Source organism: Apostichopus japonicus, chromosome 8 (assembly GCF_037975245.1).
Source record: "Apostichopus japonicus isolate 1M-3 chromosome 8, ASM3797524v1, whole genome shotgun sequence".
Classification (NCBI taxonomy): Eukaryota; Metazoa; Echinodermata; class Holothuroidea; order Aspidochirotida; family Stichopodidae; genus Apostichopus; species Apostichopus japonicus.
The window spans coordinates 18,789,766-18,814,760 of record NC_092568.1 but is presented as its reverse complement, the minus strand read 5'-3'; the positions used below and the strand labels follow the sequence as shown (position 1 = coordinate 18,814,760).

The following is a 24,995-nucleotide window of genomic DNA, read 5'->3' as shown; positions in this document are numbered from 1 at the left end:
TGCTTGTTCTTTCTCTTAGCGATTTTTCAATAGAAAGTTTCTATTGGAGTGTAGAAGGCAGATGCACCATAAGAAGTCTCACTGGGTTTATTCCAACTAAACATAGACCAGAGTTAAGCCCGGGTCACATCTGCGCGATTCAACACGCGATTCAACTCGCAACTAAATCGCGCGAATCAGAAAGTTGCTTCTGAGAAGTTGCGCTGATTAGGACATTGCTCTATTGCAAATCAATCCAAATCGACGGCGGAACTTTTATTGCGCAACAAGTTGATACCCGTGCTAACTACGCGATTCAACTTTCAATTGTATTGCGAGTTGAATCGCGTGTTGAATCGCGCAGATGTGACCCGGGCTTTAGTGTGATTTTTTAGTTGATTTCCTTTCATTCAGTTCATATTTGCTACGATTTCCTTGTCACAATGAGAAATTGTATGTCGCGATCTTTATACTCCACCATACAAAACTTCGTATGATTTTGAATACTCTAAAAAAATGCCTACCTAATAGAACTTCTGCACAACATATACTATTAAAACGCTCAATGCTAATCTACGGAAGCTTAAAAATGCCATCAACATAAGAAAAACTTTGCCCCATAAGGTGAAATTTTTCTGTAAATTGTTTAGATAACAAGATAAAATGTTATCAAAAAACAGAAAAATGTTGCATTGCTTACTTGCTTTAAATGAGTAATTGAACAATTTTGTGAAAAATGTTTAATTGAAAACTAATCAAATCTCGTCAATTAGTCATTTTTTGCTGCAAAATGTTCATTTGTTTACTTCATTCCATAAGAACAATTGAAAAACTTTTCTGAGAAATGTTTAATTGACAACTTATCTTATCTCGTCAATTGGACATTTTTGGCAAAATGTTCAATTGTTCACTTCATTCCAATTGAGCAATTGAAAAAATTTCTGCAAAATGTTTAATTGACAACTTATCGTATAACGTCAACTCAACATTTTTCTGCAAAATGTTTAATTGTTCACATCATTCCAAATGCTCAGTTGGAATGAAGTGAACAATGTTTTTTTATTCATGTGAGTGATAAATAGCCCCACCCCCACCCCAAGAAAATAATATTAAGCCCGCTAGGAAAAAGCACTGTATTTTTGGGTAATTCACTATGTCGTCGAATATAATTTTCGAAAAAAAGTTTCCCCTTTGTTACATTAACATAGCTTTTTTAGTCAGTAGTCTATGTAGCTTATCAAGCAGATAACTTGTACTCAGTTGCTTACTCGCTTAACCAGAGTGATTGATAAGTTTGTGAAGTGAGGGCCAGTGGTACAAATGTACCGAGAAAAGTTTGGAACAAAAGTGCAGTCGCGAAAGATAGGGTGTCTGACTGACACTGACCGTATCGTTGACGAGTATAGTGCGGGGGGGGGGGGGGGGTACAAGGCAGCAGTCGGAATTTTCTGGCTCCAAAACCCATCCAGTTGGAATTTCAGCCACTAAACCCCCAATCATCATGCCTTAGCTACGTCCCTGAATCTAGCTATACAAATTTTACACAATACACAAAACACATTCAATCCATTAGCAAAAGTGCTAGATTTAAGGTCAATTTCGCGTTTGTTAATTTAAGTCAAAAATACACTTTCTAATCACTTACAATTGTATTTAATGTATTAATTCTTCGGTAAATATCAATTAGGCTATATGCTGAGTCAATTATGGAAGTATAGAAGTCAAGAGAAATATTACATGCTTAATATCCACCCCCCCCCACCCCTCCCCATTTATTCTCTGATTGGTTTGAAATGTACTTGCAGAAGAAAATTTTCTTGCCAAATTACTTTAATCTGGTAGAATTGATACACTTTTACCAATCTATGTGCAAAGATGTTCCATACACTATTACTCAATACTTCAAAAGATAAATTTGAAGGAGCGGAATAAAGGACCATGCGTTCTGATTGTAATTGAATGATTCATTCAGGATGTTTCCTAGAAGTTTTCTCTCGTAAAAGAGCGCTTGAACATTAGGCTCGAACTAATTGATACCGATGTACGAGCTGACTGCCTACCGTCATTTAACGTCCATGGAATACCTTTAAAAGGCTGAGAGTTCATATTTATCATAGCGTGATTGCTCCCTTGCGTCGAACCATTAAAATTGATAGATAACTGAAATAATCTGCAGCATGTTGACAGTTTAACTGCTTTTTTGCATTTGTATTCCCAAATGAATGAAATATCGGAATATCTTTCCTTCTACGAATGTCTCTGACCCACGTTAGGAGAGTTAAAGTGATATTGTTCAATGTTTGAACGTTACTGCATGTACCATTAATTCATGGTACTTGGTAGGCCTATATAAGGGATGGTTTATTTCTTTGATTGTTTCTCCGGCTGTAAGCTTCATAAGCTTCATTGGGCTATCATGACAGTGCAAGCCTGCTACAAGCCTGCTACAGCCTTGCTACGGCCTTGCTACAGCCATAGAAAGATGCTGTCGCTTTATGCCATCGTGTTCAAATATCTGCCACATTGCAATTTTTCCCTTTTGATTAGGCTGAAATTTCGTAAGTGATTTGAGTAAGTTAAAGTGTTATATGCTAACATATCGATGAATTCGGAAGTCATTTAGAGGCTTTCTTAAATTGTAAAAACTTTCCGACAGAATTTGGCCATGTATATAGACATTCTGCCATTAATTGGAATGCACTTAAAACGAGTTCTCTCTTTTTCATTCCTTGAGGGTCCAAAGTGCAATTTGTAATGCTACCGGTTGACACTAAACGCACGATACATAACATATGAGATGGACACTCATTTAAGAAGTGATGATGTAGTGGTCATTTAAATTGGTCAAGCACACTTTGGACCTGGCAAGACGTATTATGGTACTCTTCTACACTGTCTTAAAAAATCATATGACCCATCGGTTAGGTGGTCCAAGGCGTTCTGGTCTGGATTAGGGCCCAAAGCTTTTTCGTGGTCCCTTTTCACTCATCGGAAGAAGCAATGATTTAGTGGTCATTTAAATTGGTCAAGCACTCTTTGGACCGGGCAAGACGCATTATGGTACTCTTCTACAATGTCCTTAGAGTTCATGTTAACCATCGGCTTGGTGATCCAAGGCGTGCTGCATGGATTAGGGCCCAAAGCTTTTTCGTGGTCCCTTTTCACTCATTAAAGAAGTAATGATTTAATGGTCATTTAAATTGGTCAAGCACTCTTTGGACCGGGCAAGACGCATTATGGTACCCTTCTACAATGTCCTTAGAGTTCATGTTAACCATCGGTTTGGTGATCCAAGGCGTGCTGAATGGATTAGGGCCCAAAGCTTTTTCGTGGTCCCTTTTCACTCATTAAAAAAGTAATGATTTAATGGTCATTTAAATTGGTCAAGCACGCTTTGGACCGGGCAAGACGCATTATGGTACCCTTCTTCAATGTCCTTAGAGTTCATGTTAACCATCGGTTTGGTGATCCAAGGCGTGCTGCATGGATTAGGGCCAAAAACTTTTTCGAGGTCCGTTTTCACTCATTAAAATAGTAATGATTTAATGGTCATTTAAATTGGTCAAGCACGCTTTGGACCGGGCAAGACGCATTATGGTACCCTTCTACAATGTCCTTAGAGTTCATGTTAACCATCAGTTTGGTGATCCAAGGCGTGCTGCATGGATTAGGGCCCAAAGTTTTTTCATGGTCCCTTTTCACTCAATAAAGAAGTAATGATTTAGTGGTCATTTGAATTGGTCAAGCAAGCACGCTTTGGACCGGGCAAGACGCATCATGGTACCCTTCTACAATGTCCTTAGAGTTCATGTTAACCATCGGTTTGGTGGTCCAAGGCGTGCTGCATGGATTAGGGCCCAAAGCTTTTTCGTGGTCCCTTTGCACTCATTTAATAAGTAATGATTTAAAGGTCAGTTTAATTGGTCAAGCACGCTTTGGACCGGGCAAGACGCATTATGGTACTCTTTTACAATGTCTTTAGAGTACATGTTACCGATTGGTTAGGTGGTCCAAGGCGTGCTGGTCTTGACTGGGGCCTAAAGATTTTTGCAGGTCCATTTACATAAATTAACGTAGTGATGATTTAGTGGTCAGTTTAATTGGTCAAGCACTCTTTGGACCGGGCAAGACGTATTGTGGTACTCTTCTATAATGTCCTTGGAATTCATGTTAACCATCGGTTTGGTGATCCAAGGCGTGCTGCATGGATTAGGGCCCAAAGCTTTTTCATGTTCCCGTTGCACTCATGAAAGAAGTAATGATTTAGTGGTCATTTAAAATGGTCAAGCCCTCTTTGGACCGGGCAATACGCATCATGTTACCCTTCTACAATGACTTAAGAGTTCATACGACCCATTGGTTGGGTGGTCCAAGGCGTGCTGGTTTTGATCAGGGCCCAAATGTTTTTATTTCAGTTCCTGTTACATTTATTTAAAAAATTGTTGATTTAGTGGTCATTTTAATTGGTCAAGCACGCTTTGGACAGGGCAAGACGCATTATGGTATCCTTAAGAATAAGAATTTAATACAATAGTATTATAATAATATTATATATTATAATATATATTATAATTATATAATTTAGTACAATAAGAATAAGAATTTAAGAATTCCTATGACCCATTGGTTAGGTGGTCCAAGGCGTGCTAGTCTTGATTAGGGCCTAGAGTGATTTTTTTCAGGTCCCGTTACATTAATTTAGAAACTGATGAAGTACTGGTCATTTAGTTGGTCAAGAACTATTCGGACCGGAAAAGATGCATTATGGTATCCTTCTAAATATTCATTAGAGTATATGACCCATAGATGAACCTCTTACCACGACCAAATGTTGATCATCTTGTAAGAAAGCTTTTGCCTTGCCAGAGATGTTACGTCGATACCATTGTCGAATACGTAACTGAATAGGTAGCAGTTACTCATTCGCGAATATCGAACGAGGAACGGGGAATAAGTATCTAACTTCACACCGGTCAAGGCTTGAATGCTCATATTCTATGACAGGACACGGAAAAAACATAATTTAAGCATTTAAATCACTGGAATTTTATGTACAGGTCAACAGTAAAGCAAAAAGTGAGTCATGAAGTTTGTTTGCAGGTAAAGTTTTGCAATTTCTGTCCACAGTTAGGCACAAGTTTATGAAAGAATTATACGGCCTGGATGTGCATCACAGTACATATTCAAAATCTTTAACGGTGTGTACCTATTTAACAATGATGTGAACTATACAACCCGCATTGAGGCTTGTCTGTACATAGGCCGAGGTCTACATCTACATCTTGTGTAGCAATTTCGTGAAACTGATGCTGTATATTGAACTCGGTGTGATCTTGTATGAAAGTTGGCATACCGTGATTCATTTTTCTATCATATTGACAGGCTTTAGAAAAAGAAGCTGGAAGCAATTTGCACTGCCAGCATGTTTATTTCAATAACTCCTATTACTTTAGTTATTTTGAAGGCAAGGAATCATTATACCTTGTGGTTTCTAGTAAAACCAAATTTCTGTGTAACTTTTGCTAGGAGAGACAATTTTGAATTTACGATATCACAAAAGTGTCACAGTTGTTATTATATCTTACAGCCCAGGAACTGATGTTTAAACTGCCAATGGCTTGATAAATGAGATGGTGAAGGAAAATGGAACGAAGGGCCAACGACACATGCAGCTGAAGAAACATGTACATGTTTTATTCAGGTGGAAAAGGTAAACTTAGCTTTTCAATCAAAACATTTTGGTTCCTTGCTGAAGGTTCAAGGAATCTATGCGTAGTATGCGATGGTGATTGCGTGTGTGTGCGTATGTGATGCCCTTGGCTCGTAAACACGATTGCTCAACCAGGGCAAGTTGGATTGAAGTCATACTTGGTACATAGATGCGCCATACTGAGTAAAAGAACCCTATTGATTTTGGTGCTCATTTCATGAATAATAATGAGGTCACAGGGTCATACATTAAAATCTCCAAATGCTAATAACTCTGCAACCGAAACTTAGAATTTATTCATAATTGGTATGAATATGTTGGTAGATAGCGGGTAGATTTTGATATATGTAAAAGTTGATATTATGCATATTTATTAGGGGGCGGGGTTTAAGTTGATTTTCACTAAAATAGCTTGTAAACAGGGTAACTGAACAGTGATAAGTTGGTTTTAAGTCATACTTGGTACATAGATGCGCCATAGTGAGTAGATGAACCCTATTGATTTTAGTGTTCATCTTATGAATAATAATGAGGTCACAAGGTCAAAGTAAAAATCTCCAAATGCTAATAACTCCGCAACCGAAATTCAGAATTCATGAATAATTGGTATTAATGTGTTGTAGCTAGTGGGCACATGGGAACATATGTTCAAGTTGATATTATGCATATTCAAGAGGGGGCGGGGCTTAAGTTGATTTTCACTAAAATAGATTGTAAACACAGTAACTGAACAACGACAAGTTGAATTGAAGTCATACGTGATGCATATATGCGCCATAAAGAGTAGAAGAACCCTATTGATTTTGGTGCTCATCTCATGAATAATAATGAGGTCACAGGGTGAAATGTAAGAATCTTGAAATACTAATAACTCCGCAAGAAAAAGTAAGAATTTATTTATATACTTAATATTAATATGTCGGTAGATAGCAGGTACATGGTGAAATATGTTCAAGATGATATTATGCATATTTATTAGGGGCGGGCTTAAGTTGGTTTTCACTAAAATAGCTTGAAGAAAACACGGTAACTGAACAATGACAAGTTGAATTGAAGTCATACTAGGTACATATATGCGCCATAGTGAGTAGAAGAGCCCTATTGATTTTGGTGCTCATCTTATGAATATTATGAGGTCACAGGGTCAAATGTAAACATTTTCAGAATTGAATCATACTTTGTGTGTAGGTGGTTGTAGATAGCGGGTACATGATAATGTATGTTCAATGTGATATTATGCACATTCATTAGGGGGCAGGGCTTGAGTTGATTTTTGCTAAAAATAGCTTATAAACATGGTAAGTTAACATAGTTTAGTCGGTAGGTCCACAGTCAGTGAAAGAACCTTGCTGATCAAATTAATCAACAATGAAGAAAGCTTGGGATTATAATCTCAAATGGCAAGGAATCACAATAAGCCAACTGGCTTTCTGGTTTTCTGCTGGCTTAGTGTTATTGCGATAAAATACATAATATGCCATTTAAATCTGGAAACTCTAATGTAAACTTTATCCAATGGGAACAACACAATTTATTTCTGACATTCAAGATTGCATATCGTGGAATTGTACAGTACACAATTGTCATACTTAATATCTACTGCCTTAATACTTTTTACATTGCCAAAGCAAGTACGAAATTTGCAATTGACTGAACTTCATGGTGATAGGTATGATGATATGTACTGGCAATACCACTACTACTGACCACACCAAATTCAAAGTTGGTATCAACTGGAACACACAACTATGTGACTAACACCTGTTGTGACACAGAAGTTCCAACTTGTCACCCAAGTTGGTTCTAATTACACCATGCATGAAATGTTTCGACAGCTAAGAGCTACAAAATATCTTCCTTACTACAAGTTTCCATGAATTTCAAGAATGAATTCTTCAAAATGATACCAGTCTTAATGCAAGTGTTGATAAAATTAATGTCAATGTATAAAGTTTAATACGTAACTACCTGGTCTTGCAAATACTGTTACCTGAATATGCTTTACCAGAGGAAATACCAACAGGCAAACTATACAGACATTTACTATTTTATAGAACTATCCCTTCAATTGTGTAGTGTACATTCTGTATCCATTTACTTAATTTTCCTTGTTGATCATCCATAGTGTGCTTTCAACTAAAATAAGTAATTGACATAGTTTTCTATTTTAGCATTACACTCAAGAGATGAGTTCCTTGTTAAATTTGTATTTTTATTTTCGACCATTGACTCTGGTTCCAGTTAGAGATATTAAATATTTTGTCATATTACTTTCCAGATTGGGAACAACATTGCTACATTTGGAAAGTTTATCGAAAACCCAGCCCTTCATTTTGAAAAGCAGGAGGACCCATAACCGGCTTTGTCTTCATTGACCGCGAAACAGTGAAATGTTGTAGCATGTTGGAAACGTTTGAACTCGGCTTTATACTATTTTCTATTTTTGACTACCAAATTCTGTTTGATAGTCTGGACAAAGAGTACGGTTGTAAAGGCAATACTTCAATTGGATAAAGTCCTATTTCACAAACCGCTCGCTGAATGTTAGCATTAACAGTAAACACTCTTCACCTCGCTATCTTGAATATGGAGTTCCACAAGGATCAGTGCTCAGACTGTCTGTTTTCACATTTTATACCTCCCAATTGAAGACGTTATCACTCCCACGGTCTCCAAGGAATGAATTATGCAGATGATACACAAGTTTATGTGTCAAAGTACATTGATGAAAAGGATCAGACTATTGGAAAACATAGATCATTTATAAACGAAATTAAAACTTGGTGTGTAAGCAAAACACAAATTCTCAGCGACAACAAAACTGAATTGATGCATGCTTTTCGTCATGATTTCGTAATGTCACCCCTGCAACTTCCCCGTTAGCAATTAAAACTAAGACGTATGGTTAGCAACTTAGCATTCTTTCAAATTTGAGGCCCCCAAACTCTGGAACACTCCTAACCCAAATTAGGGATTCTCCTACCATAGACAATTTTAAAAGCGTCTTAAAAAGTTATTTATTCACGTGCTTCCCACATTGGACACTGTAATATTTATATTGTCGATCATTTCGTGTATCTTTTAGTATGTTTTTTTTTTTTGGTATTCATTTTGTTCCTGTAAAGCTCATTGAGACCGTCGACATAATGCGCTATATAAATAACTATTATTACAGTAGTTTTTATTATTTTACATATTATATATAACTTCTACTTCGGAATGTCTAAACTTGTGGAATTTTATCCAAAAGTTCATTTATGGCATGGGAAAAGGTAAGGGTAGAGAGAGATCTGTTCCCAGTGTATCTCTTCTCATGAATTTCGTAACTCCTACTGAAGCTCCCTTAGTAGCAAACACATAGGCCTACTTTGTTTAATTAATAGCAAACAGACAGACACTTTGTTGACCTAATGTATTAATATGTTTATATTTCTAGCAGTTTGTATTACAGAACCCACAAGGAGTCTTTCCAATTAATTTCATAAAGGTTTAGCAAAGTAAAGCATGTGAAAGGAACACAGTTTTCTTTACCACAACCTGAAAGTTTCATCTGAGCTGTATTACCGATTGCAAAGTAACCCTGTACATCACTAATATGTAGGATAGAAATACTACAGTTATCTTTTTTGAGCTGACTATCTCAATACATTCATAATATTATAACCTTCCAAAATAACAGCCAATATTGACCCGGTATGGAGGTCATTGCATTGAGTGCATTTTGGTTGGACATTATGGAATTTATGTACTAAAAATTTTAATTTCATTTCAACTGAGCAATTGAACAAATTTGTAAATTGTGGAGTTAAAGCAACTGAGTAATCCTACATTTCTGGGTTTTGATAAGACATTATCTTGTTTTCAAAACAATTTACTAAATTAAAATGTCAAATTATGGGGCAAAATTTTTCTTATGTTGATGGAACTTTTAAGCTTCCGTACATCTCTATAGATGTAGTGAAAACAATGTGACAACACTTTTACTGGTAGAAATTGGATTTTTTTTTGGTGGACAGACTTCATGCTCTAGCTTCTCCTGCAAGTAACCATTGGGAGGGTCTGTACTCTGGTTAAATTTAAATTAACATTTTAACTGAGGCAATTTTTACTGTGTCAGCAACTACAGCCTAGGCCTAGTTAGGCTAGGCTTAAGTTAGGCCTACTGTCTAATAGTATAAACTGGCGCGCCTCGTAACTGCGCTTCTTCTACCTTTGGTCTAACTTTGTCCTCGCCAATAAGTCTGGTTTAATGCAATAGTTACCAAAACCAGAATAACATAAGAAGCCAACCCGAAGGCCGGTTAGGAACAAATATATTGAAATTAATTAACCTATATTATAACGCGTTCATTAATACTACACTAGTACAGTGCTATACAACTGCGTTCTACAATACTGCTAGCTAGCAAACATAAGACCGATTACTAATCGGAGAAACTCAACTCTCAAACGTACAGCTGCTTCTCATTGCCAGTCGTTGGAATGGCGTATAGGCCAATTTATTTAAGTAGTAAAACATGAGACTGGTATTATTGAATATATTTAAAGCATGAAATGTTACTTTACTAATTAATTTTGAACTATCGCAATTCAATGGACTATAAACTCTGGTGGCAACTGTCATGACTATAGTAATAGTCATATTCATAAAGATCTTGATTTATTATAAATTGAAATGACACGTGAGAGTAAACCCAAGTAATAAAATTTTTGGGTACCGTTGTTGCTTCTTAAAAGAGCCTGAAGCTTAAGTCGATCGAAAGAAGTATTATTATATGTTAACTATTTTGTTTATTATTCTGTCATTGATAATTTTCCAAAGAGAGGATATAAAACAATATTACGTATCAATAAAAATCGAAATGTCTTGAGTCCTTATTGGTAGTCAAGATGTGTTAAGGCATAGGCCTACTCAGTGTGTACGTGAAGGTTACTTATTGGTTACTTAGTTACGTAACCATTACGTGATATCACAACGTTACTAAAACGTAAGTGACTAACGTTGCGAAATCTCGTTGTATGAACGTTGCAACAACATCGCAAAAAGGTTATACAAAAACGTTAATGCGACGTTATTATAACGTAACATCTAAACGTTACAAAATAACGTAATAAAAACGTAAATACAACGTTATTTTTTGGTCTAAATATTACGTAAATATAACGTCCCCTGGAGTCTACAAAATTTCGTAACTACAACGTAACTTTCCGACGTTAATACAACGTAAGCGGTACGTAAATATAACGTTATAAAAACGTAATTTTGTTAGCTGGGCGTTGACCTTGTACATTCTATCCACTAACGTTTTAATGAGACCAATTTTGTAAGAATACGGAATGAAACTGAAAAAATTGGTTAGTAACCCTGAGTACGTAGGTTTATGATAAACGGAAGTGTTGCAATGACCAGTGTTGCTGACAAGCACATCCAAAAATGGTAGCGTACTGTCTCCTAAAAGGTAATCTAAAGGATTCTGCAGACGCCGGAGTCGTCAAAGCACAGTTGGCTTACCTTGCAAATAATTATGTTATAAGTCACAAGCCCTCGACTACTGATCTGAGGAAGTACAAGATTCTGAAGAAACTTAAACGTAATTCAAGCATCGTCATTCCAAAACCTGACAAAGGTAACGGAGTTGTTATTATAGATCGTCAAGCTTACAACGAGGGAATTAGCTCAATAATCAACGATGAAACAAGGTTCCAGAAAATAAAAATTGATCCAACCCTACGCAGAGAAGGACAGCTACAAAGATTTCTAAGAAAGCTCAAGGGCTCAAGGTTTTTCCCGGAGGACACTTACATGAACATTTACCCTACAGGATCTCATCCTGCCAGAATTTATGGACTGCCTAAAACTCACAAATGTACTAATAACAATTCATTTCCTACTTTTCGTCCTATTGTTTCAAGTATTGGTACTTATTATTATAATTTGGCAAAGTTTTTGAGTGATCTTATATCTCCCAACATTTGTCTCGATTATTGCACTCAGGATTCTTTCTCTTTTGTCCAGGAAATTACATCTATGGACATATCTGATCATTACATGGTATCATACGATGTAGTTAGTTTATTTACCAACATCCCACTTTCTGAAACTGTTGATATTGCAATCGATGCCATAATGCATAACAATCCAGGCATTGGTATTGAAAGGCGGGATCTCCAGAAACTATTCTTGTTTGTTACCTCACAAACGCATTTTTTATTCAATGGTAGTTACTATGATCAAGTGGACGGTGTGGCAATGGGTTGACCATTAGCACCGGTGTTGGCAAATCTCTTCTTGGGTCATTTGGAGAAACAATTTCTGAATGATTCATCTGCCCCATCCAAACCTATCACTACCGCAGATATGTTGACGATATTTTCTGTCTTTTCCGAAATGAGGATGAAGCCATCGATTTCCTTCAATTTATCAATACTCGGCACCCTAACATAAAATTCACTATTGAGAAGCAAAAAGACAGTACGCTACCATTTTTGGATGTGCTTGTCAGCAACACTGGTCATTGCAACACTTCCGTTTATCATAAACCTACGTACTCAGGGTTACTAACCATTTTTTTCAGTTTCATTCCGTATTCTTACAAAATTGGTCTCATTAAAACGTTAGTGGATAGAATGTACAAGGTCAACAATTCTTGGAAAGGATTTGACCTAGACCTAAAAGGACTTATATCCACACTCGGCAAAAATCAGTTCCCCTCTCACTTATTGACAAAGTTGTGAAATCGTATTTACAAAACAAGGTGTCACCGAAAAATATCATTGACCCGGTTTCTCACAATACCAGATTTTACAAGCTCCCGTACATTGGTAATTTCTCTGGTCATGCTCAGAACAAAGTTAGTTGATCAAATCGCATTGTACAGACATTGATGTCAAATTAGTGTTTATCTCATTTAAAGTTCGAAATATGTGTGTAGTAAAAGACATGATTCCATCATACCTTAAATCTCGTGTGGTCTATAAATTCATTGCACAAGCTGTAATGCTTGTTATATAGGGGAAACCCATAGGCACCTTTCTACACGGATTTCTGAGCATTTAAAAACCGATAAGAATTCACATATTTACAAACACTTAGCTAAATTTCCCAACTGTAAGCGGCTATGTGGCAACAACTCATTCAAAATTTTCGACTCCGCTCCCACTAAACTTCAGCTTAGGATCAAAGAAAGTCTACATATCAATTGGGATAAACCTAATCTCAACAAGCAGCTTGACTGTCCAGTGTTATCTTTGTTGAGTTAATCTACTTTTCCTTGTGTGTTATTGCTAGAGTCCATTTGTCTGCTATTACTTGTTCATTTTGCGTCTGTAACCTGATGATGAAAGTCGCTACTTTCGAAACATGTCGTTCTTTTTGTATCAATTTTGGTAAATAGATGTATAAGTTAAAGTCTGTGGTGTTTTCAATTTATATATATATATATATATATATATATATATATATATATAAATAAATATATATATATATATATATATATATATATATATATATATATATATATATATATATATATATATATATATATATATATATATATAAATAGGAGGATCGATCACCAAGAAACAAAATAAAAAGGCACAAGTTGGCTTCCACCACTTGTTTCTGACATATATCCACTCAAGAATTTTCCAAAAGTAAAACATATCAGCCAGTTGAGTTGATTTAACCAATAAAATTGAGCAGGTGGATTCCGTGAAACTAACCCACACCCTAGATACTGTGACTTTGCTATCAATGTACTTGTGCTTGGTTAAAAAATTATACAGTGACTACATTTGACCAATGAGAACACTCAAGAAACCGGCGGCGCTATTTGTCACTCACCGAAAAAGTTTTGTGCCAGTCACAAAAACCCGGATGTTAATTAGAGTACACACGGGTATACTACACTACTATACCAGGGAGTTCCATAACAACTCCCTGTCTATACCAATTGGTTCTGTGAAGTTACAACGCTGCGCTGTGCGTGTGTGGGGCTCAGACACCCATTCGGTATTCACACTTCATCGAACGTAGTTACATGATCACCATTTCTAAGGAAATCGGCATTTTACAAAAAATTACGGAAAATGTTCCCAAGGAAAAGATTTGGAAGTGCTCCTGGGAGACCATTATCACATGGATTCGATGCCGCGAGGAGTAGAAGAGAAACAATCAGGAGGCGAAACCTTACGCAAGTTTATCTTCTTCATGCTCATGACGACTGGGTCTCACAGAAGGCAACGTGGGTAGTTGAACAAGGGAAGCCTATGAGTAATGCGGAGTTTGCTAATCACCTGCTGACAGATCATGCTCACAGGTAAGTGAATTTGTCCGATTAAGTCATAGTTAATAGGCCTATATTTACTCTCAACTTTGACTTGAGTTAATTCTTCAAGCAAAGTAAAACTTAGTCTAAAGCCAAAATATAGCTTAGTTTATTTCGAGATGGTTATCGTAGGACAATGTTATACTAGTATAGTAACAATAGGGATTAGGCACCCAAACTAGGCCGACATCCCGGTCTTGTACGTGTTTCATGATGGCCGGGTTGTAACTTCTAAGCAACAATTTGGATGGTAACTTCACGATTATTCAACCAAATGCGTTAGAAAGGCATAAAAATTTTTCTTGAACTAGTAGTTGATCACCCGTCGAACTTTCCTACACTATAGCTCAACCGCTACCGTAGTTTGCGTGCCGTAAAATACACCAAAAACTAAATAAATAATACTCCTTTCTTATCTTAAAGACCACTATAGCTGCGCATCGCAGACAAAAAGACTAAGTGAGAGGTTACTTTCTTTGTTGGTTTTTGCTGACCCTAACCAGAATTAGGCCTCGCCTAATGTCCAAATTTGTCAATGCATATTTTGGGGTCTTTCTTAGAATATGTACAGAAAATCAAGTCTCGCGGATATGTTTCTGCAAGGCTGGTATAGCATATAATGGATGTAAGTGCTTTTCAGTTTAATACAAACTGCAATGCAACTGAACCGCCACTGCATATAACATAACATAACAATTAATATTTATATAGCGCTGTTCCATCTAGATCATAGCGCTAGATATATTGCCTACATAAAAGAAAGTGTCAGGACTGCAAGTTTTGTTTGAGAAAAAAAAACTAAAACATAAAGTTAGTATTCTCCTGCTCATGCACCTTGAGATCAGTTTATGAAGACTCGTGCCAGCTACCTCAGTCTAAAGCCAAAATATAGCTTAGTTTATTTCGAGATGGTTATCGTAGGACAATGTTATACTAGTATAGTAACAATAGGGATTAGGCACCCAAACTAGGCCGACATCCCGGTCTTGTACATGTTTCATGATGGCCGGGTTGTAACTTCTAAGCAACAATTTGGATGGTAACTTCACGATTATTCAACCAAATGCGTTAGAAAGGCATAAAATTTTTTCTTGAACTAGTAGTTGATCACCCGTCGAACTTTCCTACACTATAGCTCAACCGCTACCGTAGTTTGCGTGCCGTAAAATACACCAAAAACTAAATAAATTATACTCCTTTCTTATCTTAAAGACCACTATAGCTGCGCATCGCAGACAAAAAGACTAAGTGAGAGGTTACTTTCTTTGTTGGTTTTTGCCGACCCTAACCAGAATTAGGCCTCGCCTAATGTCCAAATTTGTCAATGCATATTTTGGGGTCTTTCTTAGAATATGTACAGAAAATCAAGACTCGCGGAAATGTTTCTGCAAGGCTGGTATAGCATATAATGGATGTAAGTGCTTTTCAGTTTAATACAAACTGCAATGCAACTGAACCGCCACTGCATATAACATAACATAACAATTAATATTTATATAGCGCTATTCCATCTAGATCATAGCGCTAGATATAGTGCCTACATAAAAGAAAGTGTCAGGACTGCAAGTTTTGTTTGAGAAAAAAAACTAAAACATAAAGTTAGTATTCTCCTGCTCATGCACCTTGAGATCAGTTTATGAAGACTCGTGCCAGCTACCTCATAAATTAGGCTTTACTGCATTTTGTTCTGATAACTGTGAAAGGTGTGATGTATTGCAAAAGTTGTGAAAAATTTGGCTGAAGCTTCAAGCTAGCTGTGTTCAGGCTAAGCTGATAACCCCAATACTGTAACTTGTTCATTTTTTTAAGTAGTACATTTCAAAGAAAGCTTTCCATATTGTAAGAGACTCAGGTTAAGATATGACATGACAATGAATAATCTCAGTAGTGCATATCATGAAGGTAACAGTCTACTTGGAGCTGACTGTCAAACATGGAAAAGATAGGCGAATATGTACGGTAAGGAAGGACTATAAAGTATACATGTGCGGTAAAAATACTTTTGGCTAAGGAGTGTATGCAACATTTGCTGGACAACAGTTTTATGGTTTCTATGTGCTAATGCTCATGTGTACTTAGTGGTTCAAATTATGTTGTGCCATCCATTTTCACAACTTTAATAGTGTCCAAGAATTATGGTGATGTATTGGTTACTATCAGATTATGAAAACAATTTATTGGCACATTTTAATTTCTCTCAATTTGTAAGGCCCCGAACAGTATACATCTGTGTAACATTTTCAATATCACTGCTGTGAATTGCACCAATTTCCAAAAAATATGATTGAAATTGATAATAATGACATGCTACACATACAGTGTAACCTGTTTTGTACGTGAATTTGGTTGCCTGACAAAGAAACTATTACCAGGAACTTAACAATACCCCCCCCCCCCAATCCCACTCTTCATACTACAGTAATTTTCCTTGCTAGTGAATTTGTTTCCACTATACTTCTGTTGAAAACATAATCTCACAAAACAAGAACTAAAAATTGTCTTCTTAAAAATGTCTTCTTTGCTTGATGTACTTAACCTTCTTATCATATTGATGGAACCTATAAGAATAACTATAAATTAAATGTTGCATTACAGATGTTCACCTCGTTATATGAGTAGTGTTCACACACAGACTGAGTCAGATGACAGCACCCAAGTGTCACAGCCATCTGAAGCTCCTCTTCTTGATATTGGTAAGTGGAATAGTGGCAACTCCTTAATAAGTTTTAAAATTATTGTTCTTCTCTGGGAATTGAAAATAGCAATTAAACCTTCTTGTTCAATTAAGCTTCTGTATAAGAACTTACACTTTCCTTAAAAATAAATTGGTTAAACTGAAAATGAATGAGTAGAGCTACTAAGACTGCTCAAATCCACAATTTAATGCTGGTTCTTGTACTATTTCATTGGGCTATGTCAGTTGAAAATGATATTATGCAAGCAATACCACTTTATTTCTGTGATTCAAATCAGTAAGGAATGTACATTTTTCCCTGAATAAGGTGACTCAAGTTGATCACTAGACCTGTCTCTCTGCAGGATCTGCATATATATTAAGCATGCCCTAAATAGATAAGGTAGAAGCAGATCGGTGCAATGTGAGAATATTTCAACTTTTCAAGACAGTTTATATGTAAATAGTGTAGTTAGTGAGAACACCTTAAGCCTTTTATGCCAACCTAGACAAAAAGTTTGATTTAAGGAAGAAAGAGCGAGAGATGGGGGGGGGGGGGGAGTGCCTCTGTGAGAGGGAGTTTGCTGGAAACCAAAATAATGGTATACCGGTTGAACTCTCAAACCCACTTGCTGTCATCTCTGTAAGAGTTAATATAAAGCTTTCTTTTATTTTTAACAACCAATTAATTAATTAACATGTTTTACATTGACACAAAGAAACCACTTTCTGGACCGACCAGGGGGGGGGGTGTGTGATATCCTCCATTCATATGTTTTACATTTAGAGTTAAAGGCAATCCAAGTATTCTAGTTAAACTTGTGCACTCACCACACATTTTACCACCCATTAACTGGCTGAATTATCAGATTTTCCACAAAAGTTAGCTTGGAGCAAACATTGGTGCCATAATTGTACCCTACTAGCAAAATGTTTTGTTTTTCATTATAGCTCAGTTCATTGTTAAAATTGGATAAATGGCAGGTTTGCCTTAAACGTGGCTGTGGAGTGCATATCATACTAATTGTGTATAGAGTGTTTAGTGTAGGCCTATGTCAAGATATGCTGCTTCCAAAACTAGTAGGAAACAACAAAGCAAATTACAGGGAAATGCCTTGTATATTTCTTGTGGAACTGCAATTATGCAGAAAGTGGTTAACTTAACAATTTTCTTTACAGTTAATTAAATTTGGATGCTTCAATTCTAATTTCAAAATACAAAATGATAGCATATCGTATCAATTTTCATCTATTTCAGCATTGACATCTACTCCTATAAAGGGGCAAGGTGGTCGCCCTTCCCTCCCATCTACCTCCTTTTGTTATGAGGATCTTCAACCTCTAGACCAAGAGCTTGAAGAAGTTGAAGCCAGTGGAAACATTGACATTATTCAAGCTGGAAAACAGTAAGTACATTTCTATTCTGATACTACAAACATTTGTTGACTGACTGTTAGCAGATAAGAAAAGAAAGGTTTGTGGTGGGAGAATTTCTTTACAGCCATTAAACTTGCAGTGACAACTTGAACAGATGTGTATACTGAACAAAAAGATCAAGAGCTAGATATTGTAACAAACTATTACCTTTGTTTGAGTTATTCACTTGATTAGCTATCAACAAACTAAGAACCTGTTTGTCTGGTATGGATATAATCAACTAAGAGGAAGGTGTGAACATGAGAGTGCCATGAGAATCACACAGGGAACTAGAAGATAAACATCAAGAGATAAGTAGCCTATACTCCTGTGAAAGAAGCAGAATGTGAGATGACTTTTACTTTTACAGTGTTAGCAAAACAGTACACTTTTTGTTGCTGTGCATTTTGAGATGTCCACCAAAAAAAAAAAATGCAAACAAAGCAGTGAACAGTCCTGAGGGAATGGGAAAGGGAAAGGCTCTTAATTGTTTCAAATGTATAGCTACAATCTAACACTCATGCACATTGCATAATACCCTTATTATACCAGGGAGTTCCATAACAACTCCCTGATTATACTCATGTCCAATACTGTACATGTATGTTTTATCATTTGTAAAGCTCTCCCTAGCATCTCTCTGTTATGGCATAGGCAACTTATTAGCCAAACTGTCTGTGAACACTGGGGAATTTCCCAAACCCCCCACTGTGAAAAATAACAACTGAGAACCTGCTTTAGACTTCTAATGTAAACAAATCCTATACATGTCCTTGACAAACTGTGCTGTATAGTAAAGTATCTGCACACTTAGTAGCATCATGGTCTGTTTATAGCTCCATGGTAGCATATACAGTGCTACACTGCAAAGAGTAGAATTTTACCTGAGGCAATTATCTTCTGTCATATGCAGTTCATCACATGCATGAAGCAGTGAGCTGCTACTCTAGCAGCTCCCTGCATGAAGCTTATGTGTATCATCATGGTACATGTACCAGCATATTAGCTCTGTGCCGAAGCACTCCGAACTGTACGACAGTGTTTGATGTCTGTGATGGTGGAGGGGAAATGTGGGGGAGGACGGTGAAAAGATCAGTGAATTGTTTGGGAGACTTGGGACCTTGCTAGTCCATGTGAGTCTACCCGTAGTTGGATAATAATGATGAAACAAATGTTTTCAGTGTTGTTTAATGTATTGTAATGTTAGTGACATTTCTTCACATAGCTACTGATCAATTATAGTTCAATTTAAAAAAAAAATATTAAATTTTTTTTTTTTTCCAAAGGTAGCTGAAACATTATTACATTATGTCCAAAAATAGTTACTTAGTGGCACTTGTAAGATATATCAAAGCAGAAACTCAAGGATCCACATGGAAAAAGTTAATTTCTGTCATTTACTCAGGACTACAGTGTCAGTTACAATTGGAAGAAATTACAAAATTTGAAGCATGGTTTGTTAATATGGCCATTAGATCAATGCTCTCTGTTTGATGATGAATTAAAAATATGTTTACCATTGATATTTAACAAACCTATTTTTCAAAGTACAGGGTAATGGAGACCTCAAATATGAGAAATTCTTGTAGGTACTTGTAAAAACAGAAAAAACAGTCTACACAACATTGTGTGTGTGTGCTATTTCCTCCCAAACCAGCTATTGATCTCCCAAATTTACTGAAGTACCCTAGAAAAAGCTGTCCCATGGGTTAAGGCTCCACCAGCTGTAGGAATCTCCTATATATATCAGACCTGTTAACTCTCCCAGTTTTACCGGGAGACTCCCGGTTTTTACCCCAATCTCCCAGCCTCCCGGTTTCATATTATATTCTCCCAGTTTTTAATGTTTCATTGCTTGCGAAATTTCTGAAAATAGCCAACAGTTAGTCCTATAGTATATCGCGTAATATTAAGTGTAATCTAAAAATAGATTGATTGTTTACAAACACGTTACGACTGACACAGTGCTGTGCGGGACTCTCAACCAATATCAGGCTGCTTTGTCAGTTCTCAGACTTCGCGCAATGTCGTTATTGTACGTTGGCCTTGGTCGAGTCCTGAATACAGTACAGTAGTACGGCGTGCACTGTGCATATGCCATGGTGCACAATAATAAACACAAGTTGTCACTTGTTTGTATATGCGGCGTACCGAATGTGTGCAGTTTGCATGTAGGCTACTTGTATACGACAAAAAAACAGTTAAGTTCTATGCCGGCACACACTTTACCTGCGTCCTCTTCGATGCTAATGTCAAAAACTACGATTTAAGAAGCGGCTGTTTCAAACATCTCACTAATTCTTTTGGCGACTTTAATCCCTATTCATTGAGCACAATAGCATAACCTGTGTATAAACTTGTGTATATACGCATATGTACTTGTTTATAAGTCGTTATACGATCATGTGCGCGTACACATGTCCAGTTTTACATGAGCGGTACGGTAGAATATTTATTTAGAAGTATTTATATAATTTCAGTTGAAAATTACCAACCTCCCTATTTCCCCCTTATTCTCCCGTTTGTTTTGGCCCTGAAAATTTTTATTCTCCCTATTTTGGGGTCAAACAGGTTGACAGGTCTGTTATATCAGATTTATTCAAATCTTTTGTAATTGTGGGATGTCAAGTGAGCTAGTTGGTATCCCAAGACTCCATTACTTCAAATGAGTAGCTTACTGTACATCCAATATCATATCAGTTGCTCGATATTGTGACTAAATGGATATGAGAGGGAAGCAAAGCCAAGTACTATATCTTTCTGAAGGTTCTTTTCTCAACTGTTTTTGGTTCCTTGCTCAAAGCAAAGGAAATGCATTCAGGTTGGCATGTGTCTGTATGTATGTGTGATTGTACATGTGTGTGTGTGACAAATTAGCTTGTATGCACGATATATCAACAAACCAAATGATCATTTACCATACTTATCGTGTGGGTGGCCCATAGTTAGTTGATAAACCCTATTGATGTTGTTGCTCAAACACTAATTATACTAATGAGGTCACATGGGCAATTGTAAAAATCTTCAAAAGGTTATAACTCGGCACAATAGGTCAAATATTCTTCAACTTGGTAAAGTTGGTATGGTGATAGTGGTACTTCGCTCCAATTGCTAATGTATGTTGCAAATGATATCATGAATATTCATTAGGAGGTCGGGCTGAAAGTTATTTCAATATGAAAAGTTTGAATGCACTATAACTCAACAGGGAATGATTACCATTCTTGCCATGTGTGGGTGGGTGCATGAACCCTATTGATTTTGGTGCTTATCATGAATATTAATTCGGTCATTGGGTCAAATATGAATATTAACGAGGAGTAGCTTCAGTCTTTGACAAAATTTCAGCTTCTAATTTACGTAGAAATTATACATGTCATTTCTTAAAAGCATAATGCATTTTTGTAGGATTTTCTCATTATTACAGATCTTTATATTACACATTGTATCACCTACAATTTATATACTTTTCAATGTATTTTTGTTTCCCACAGTAACAAACTGAAGATCAGTACAGTGGAGGAAGACATCTTTCAGTTAGAAGAAAAAAGTGAGAATGGCAGTGATACTGACAGTGATGATGAGACTGCAGCTGCAGATGAAAGGCAACTCACACCCATTGCAGGAGTCAAAGCAATAGTTTGGGTTGACCAAATACTTAAGCTCCTGCGAGATATCAATGGCACTGTGTGCAAGCATTCTTTCTGTATTGGAGAACTTCAGTATACAACAAAATTTTGTGGTTCTGCTCTGGTTGTTAAATGGAAATGTGGGGAAAAGTACCACCCCAGTGGTACTTGGTGTTCTCAGCCAAAGCTGCGTGGAATGTACGCAGGGAACTTACAGCTAGCTGCAGGGATTGTCGTTTCAGGCAACAGCTTCACAAAAACAGGGCAGCTGTTCAAGAGCATGAATTTGAAATGTATTTCTAAGGACACCTTCTTCAGGGTACAGAAATTGTATGTCGCCCCAGCTGTGGAAGAGATGTGGGAAAAGATGCAGGAGACCCTGTTTTCTTCATTGAGGGACAAAGAAGTAGTTGTGTCTGGTGATGCCCGCAACGATTCTCCTGGACATAGTGCACAGTACTGCACTTACACTATGATGGAAGAAAGCAGTGGTAAGGTCCTGCATATGGAGATTGTAGATGTGAGGGAAGCAGCTGGGAAAAGCCCAAACATGGAGAAGATAGGCTTCACCCGAAGCATGGACTTTCTCATGGAGAGAATCAACGTCGAAGAGGTTGTGACAGATGGCCACCTTCAGATTGCTGCTCTCATGAGAAATTGTTCCAAATATGAAGGTATCATCCACCAAAATGATGTATGGCATGGTAGCAAAAGCCTCACCAAAATGCTCACGAAAGCTGCCAAGGCAAAAGAGAACAAAGCGATTTTGGAGTGGATGCCAGCCATCAGGAAACACTTTTGGTTCTCTTCCAGCAGTTGTGATGGAGACGAGAAGAAGCTGAAGGCATCCCTTCTCGGCATCCTTCACCATGTAGTCAATGAGCATGAGTGGGCTCTTGGAGCATATGGGTTTCCGGGTAAGTGTGCTCATGAGGAAATAGATGAAGGGGAGCATGACAAGGCCTGGCTGACCAAGGGATCAGCAGCACATAAAACCTTAGGGAGGTTGCTGACTGGCAAACGCTTTATGAAGAAGTTATCATACTACAGGAACTTCAGGCATACCGGCAACCTGGAGTCATTTCATAACCATTTACTTATGTACGCACCAAAGCGACACTCTTACGGGTTTGTTGGGTTTGCTACTCGAAGTAAGCTTGCAGCGATTGACAGCAACTACCATGCTGATCGTGAGCAAGTTGTCACCAAGGACGGACATCTACGATACAGGCGCAAATATAGCAAGCGAACCCGCAACTTCCATGCGGAACCATTACGTGAGGCGAAAAGCTACGGCTACATAGCTGACTTAATGAGAAGTATTGCTGCCAAGCGATTAGTAACACCTGGCCACCTTTCTCAGCATGTCTCCCTCGCGCAAGATGATCCAAGAAGGATCCATCCAAGGATGTCAATGCTTCCAAGGTCATCATTAGATGAGCTTGTAAAGGAACATCTCAGTCGCTTTTCACCCCAGCAGCAGATATCTGAACAACCCCCAGAGTGAAGAAACCCATTAGTGTATTTGTAGTAATTTAGCTGTTGCCATTTCCAATATATCACTTTAATTTTGTTGACTGTATTACCTTCAACAAGTAAGTTTTCACTCTTGTGTTGCAAAATATGTCAGATTCATAAAAAATTACACATCAAAACCACAATGCTTTCAAATATTCTGATTGTGAATGTGTAATTTCAACTCCATGGTTTTTAATTGTTATTGTTTTACTGTGCTGGCAGCATATGTAGAAAAATGTATTTTGCCATTGAGGCTTTCTCCTGTGTTAGTGATGTATGCGTGTGTGAAAGGAGCAAGGCAAGATCACCATTTAAGTAATTAGTTATCATATCGGACTGATATAGTTGCACTACTCACTCATTTTCTGGAGTGCTGTATTTATCTGTACTTGAACAGGGGCGTTAATATATCAAGTCTTGCCTAATCCTTTTTTTCTAATGACATGTGGTATTTAAAAAAAATTATGGCTAATATGGGAGGTTATGGAGTGTTGTGTAACAGAATGTATCTTACCCTTATCTTATACACTATACAACATCTATAGTGGTAAATTGGTTGTAACCAAGCGAGAGGTGGGAAGTTTGAATATGCTTCCTTATATACTTTATTTATTTGTTTATATTTGTTTGTACTAGTGTTTAAGAAATACACTTGGTATGTTTGTAGGCTATTGCCTTTGGAAAATTTTGATGTTTGTTAAATCCTCTGACCTCACATATATGTATCATGTGAGGCCCTCAATCACTAGGGTCATCTAGTCTTAATGCTCTATCCATCCATAAATTATAATCTTAATGATGGTAAAATCTTTCCCCTATTGAGAGGGTCGCATAAGAAAGTGTCACAAACACATGCATACAGTATGTCTATAAGAATGGGGTACCCCCTCTCCTCTGGTTCAGTCAATTGATTTTCCATTACTTTCTAGCGTAAACCATTGGTTTGATGGTGTTTCAAAGAATATCGGTTATAATAATCCAATTCACATTGTTAACTGCAATTATAGTCTTAGCTTGTTCTTAGTTGTTCAATTAACTGATATGTAATGGCATGTATTGTCTACTACTTTCATTTTGTGAAAATGGTGCAAATGCAAAACAAAGATTGTTTTTACTTTGTTTTTAGCTGCTGCTAGGAATCACTTTTACAATGATGATATGGTCAGTTGTTATACTGTTTAGTTATCACCAGGCCTGGATGTAACTGTAATGACATCTAAATGCAGCTCTTACTTTTCTATGTATTAAAAAAATTGTAAAGTTGATTAATTTGTAGCAAAGTGAGAATTTTAGCTTTTCATTTTCGTGTTAGTAAAATGCTGTTCTTAAATATATTTTTTAGAAAGAATTTCATTTCATTTTCGTTGTTGCATTTATTTGTTTTATAACATACCAGTACAATTAAGTCAAAGAACAAATACGTGAATGGACGTGATTTTAAAAAAGCCTCTTGCGAGTACAAAAGAAGCAACATAGTAGGAAAAAAACCCAACAATGTAGACAAGAAGAATTTCATAAATGTACGCTACCCCACCATCTTTATGCCACCATAAGACTACAAAAGCTCACAAGAACATAGCGCTTGAGATTAATGAAATGGTTCAAGATATATTTAACTTGTGATAACAGCTTTCTGGTAAAACTTAATGAGATTCCACAATGTATGCTGCTGTCAAAAAAACACATGAGGCATCACCCACTCCCCCCCCCCCCCCTCCCTTCCCCCATATGCAATAGTGTGA

The 24,995-nt window shown here is 37.0% G+C and overlaps 3 protein-coding genes and 1 long non-coding RNA gene across 6 annotated transcripts in view; 3 read left to right on the top strand and 1 right to left on the bottom strand.

The window, feature by feature from the left end:
* LOC139970900 (uncharacterized) overlaps positions 1–24,995 on the top strand; it is a 142,432-nt gene that overhangs the window by 85,858 nt on the left and 31,579 nt on the right. The gene's annotated exons all lie outside the window — the stretch shown is intronic.
* The window catches only part of LOC139970902 (uncharacterized), a 53,769-nt gene that overhangs the window by 22,594 nt on the left and 6,180 nt on the right, over positions 1–24,995 (bottom strand). The window lies entirely within an intron of this gene.
* On the top strand, positions 4,954–10,652 carry LOC139971747 (uncharacterized). 3 transcript variants are annotated; one of them, XR_011794475.1, is made up of 3 exons: positions 4,954–5,055; positions 5,567–5,689; positions 7,968–10,652. It is a non-coding gene; the product is annotated as an uncharacterized lncRNA (long non-coding RNA). The 3 variants fall into 3 exon arrangements; XR_011794472.1 differs by having other exon boundaries at positions 4,954–5,079; XR_011794473.1 differs by having other exon boundaries at positions 4,960–5,177.
* LOC139970897 (uncharacterized) lies at positions 13,508–24,962 on the top strand. Its single transcript, XM_071976959.1, has 4 exons — positions 13,508–14,007; positions 16,612–16,709; positions 17,949–18,096; positions 21,601–24,962. The coding sequence occupies exons 1-4, from the start codon at positions 13,778–13,780 to the stop codon at positions 23,240–23,242; spliced, it is 2,118 nt and encodes a 705-aa protein (XP_071833060.1). The 5' UTR covers positions 13,508–13,777; the 3' UTR covers positions 23,243–24,962.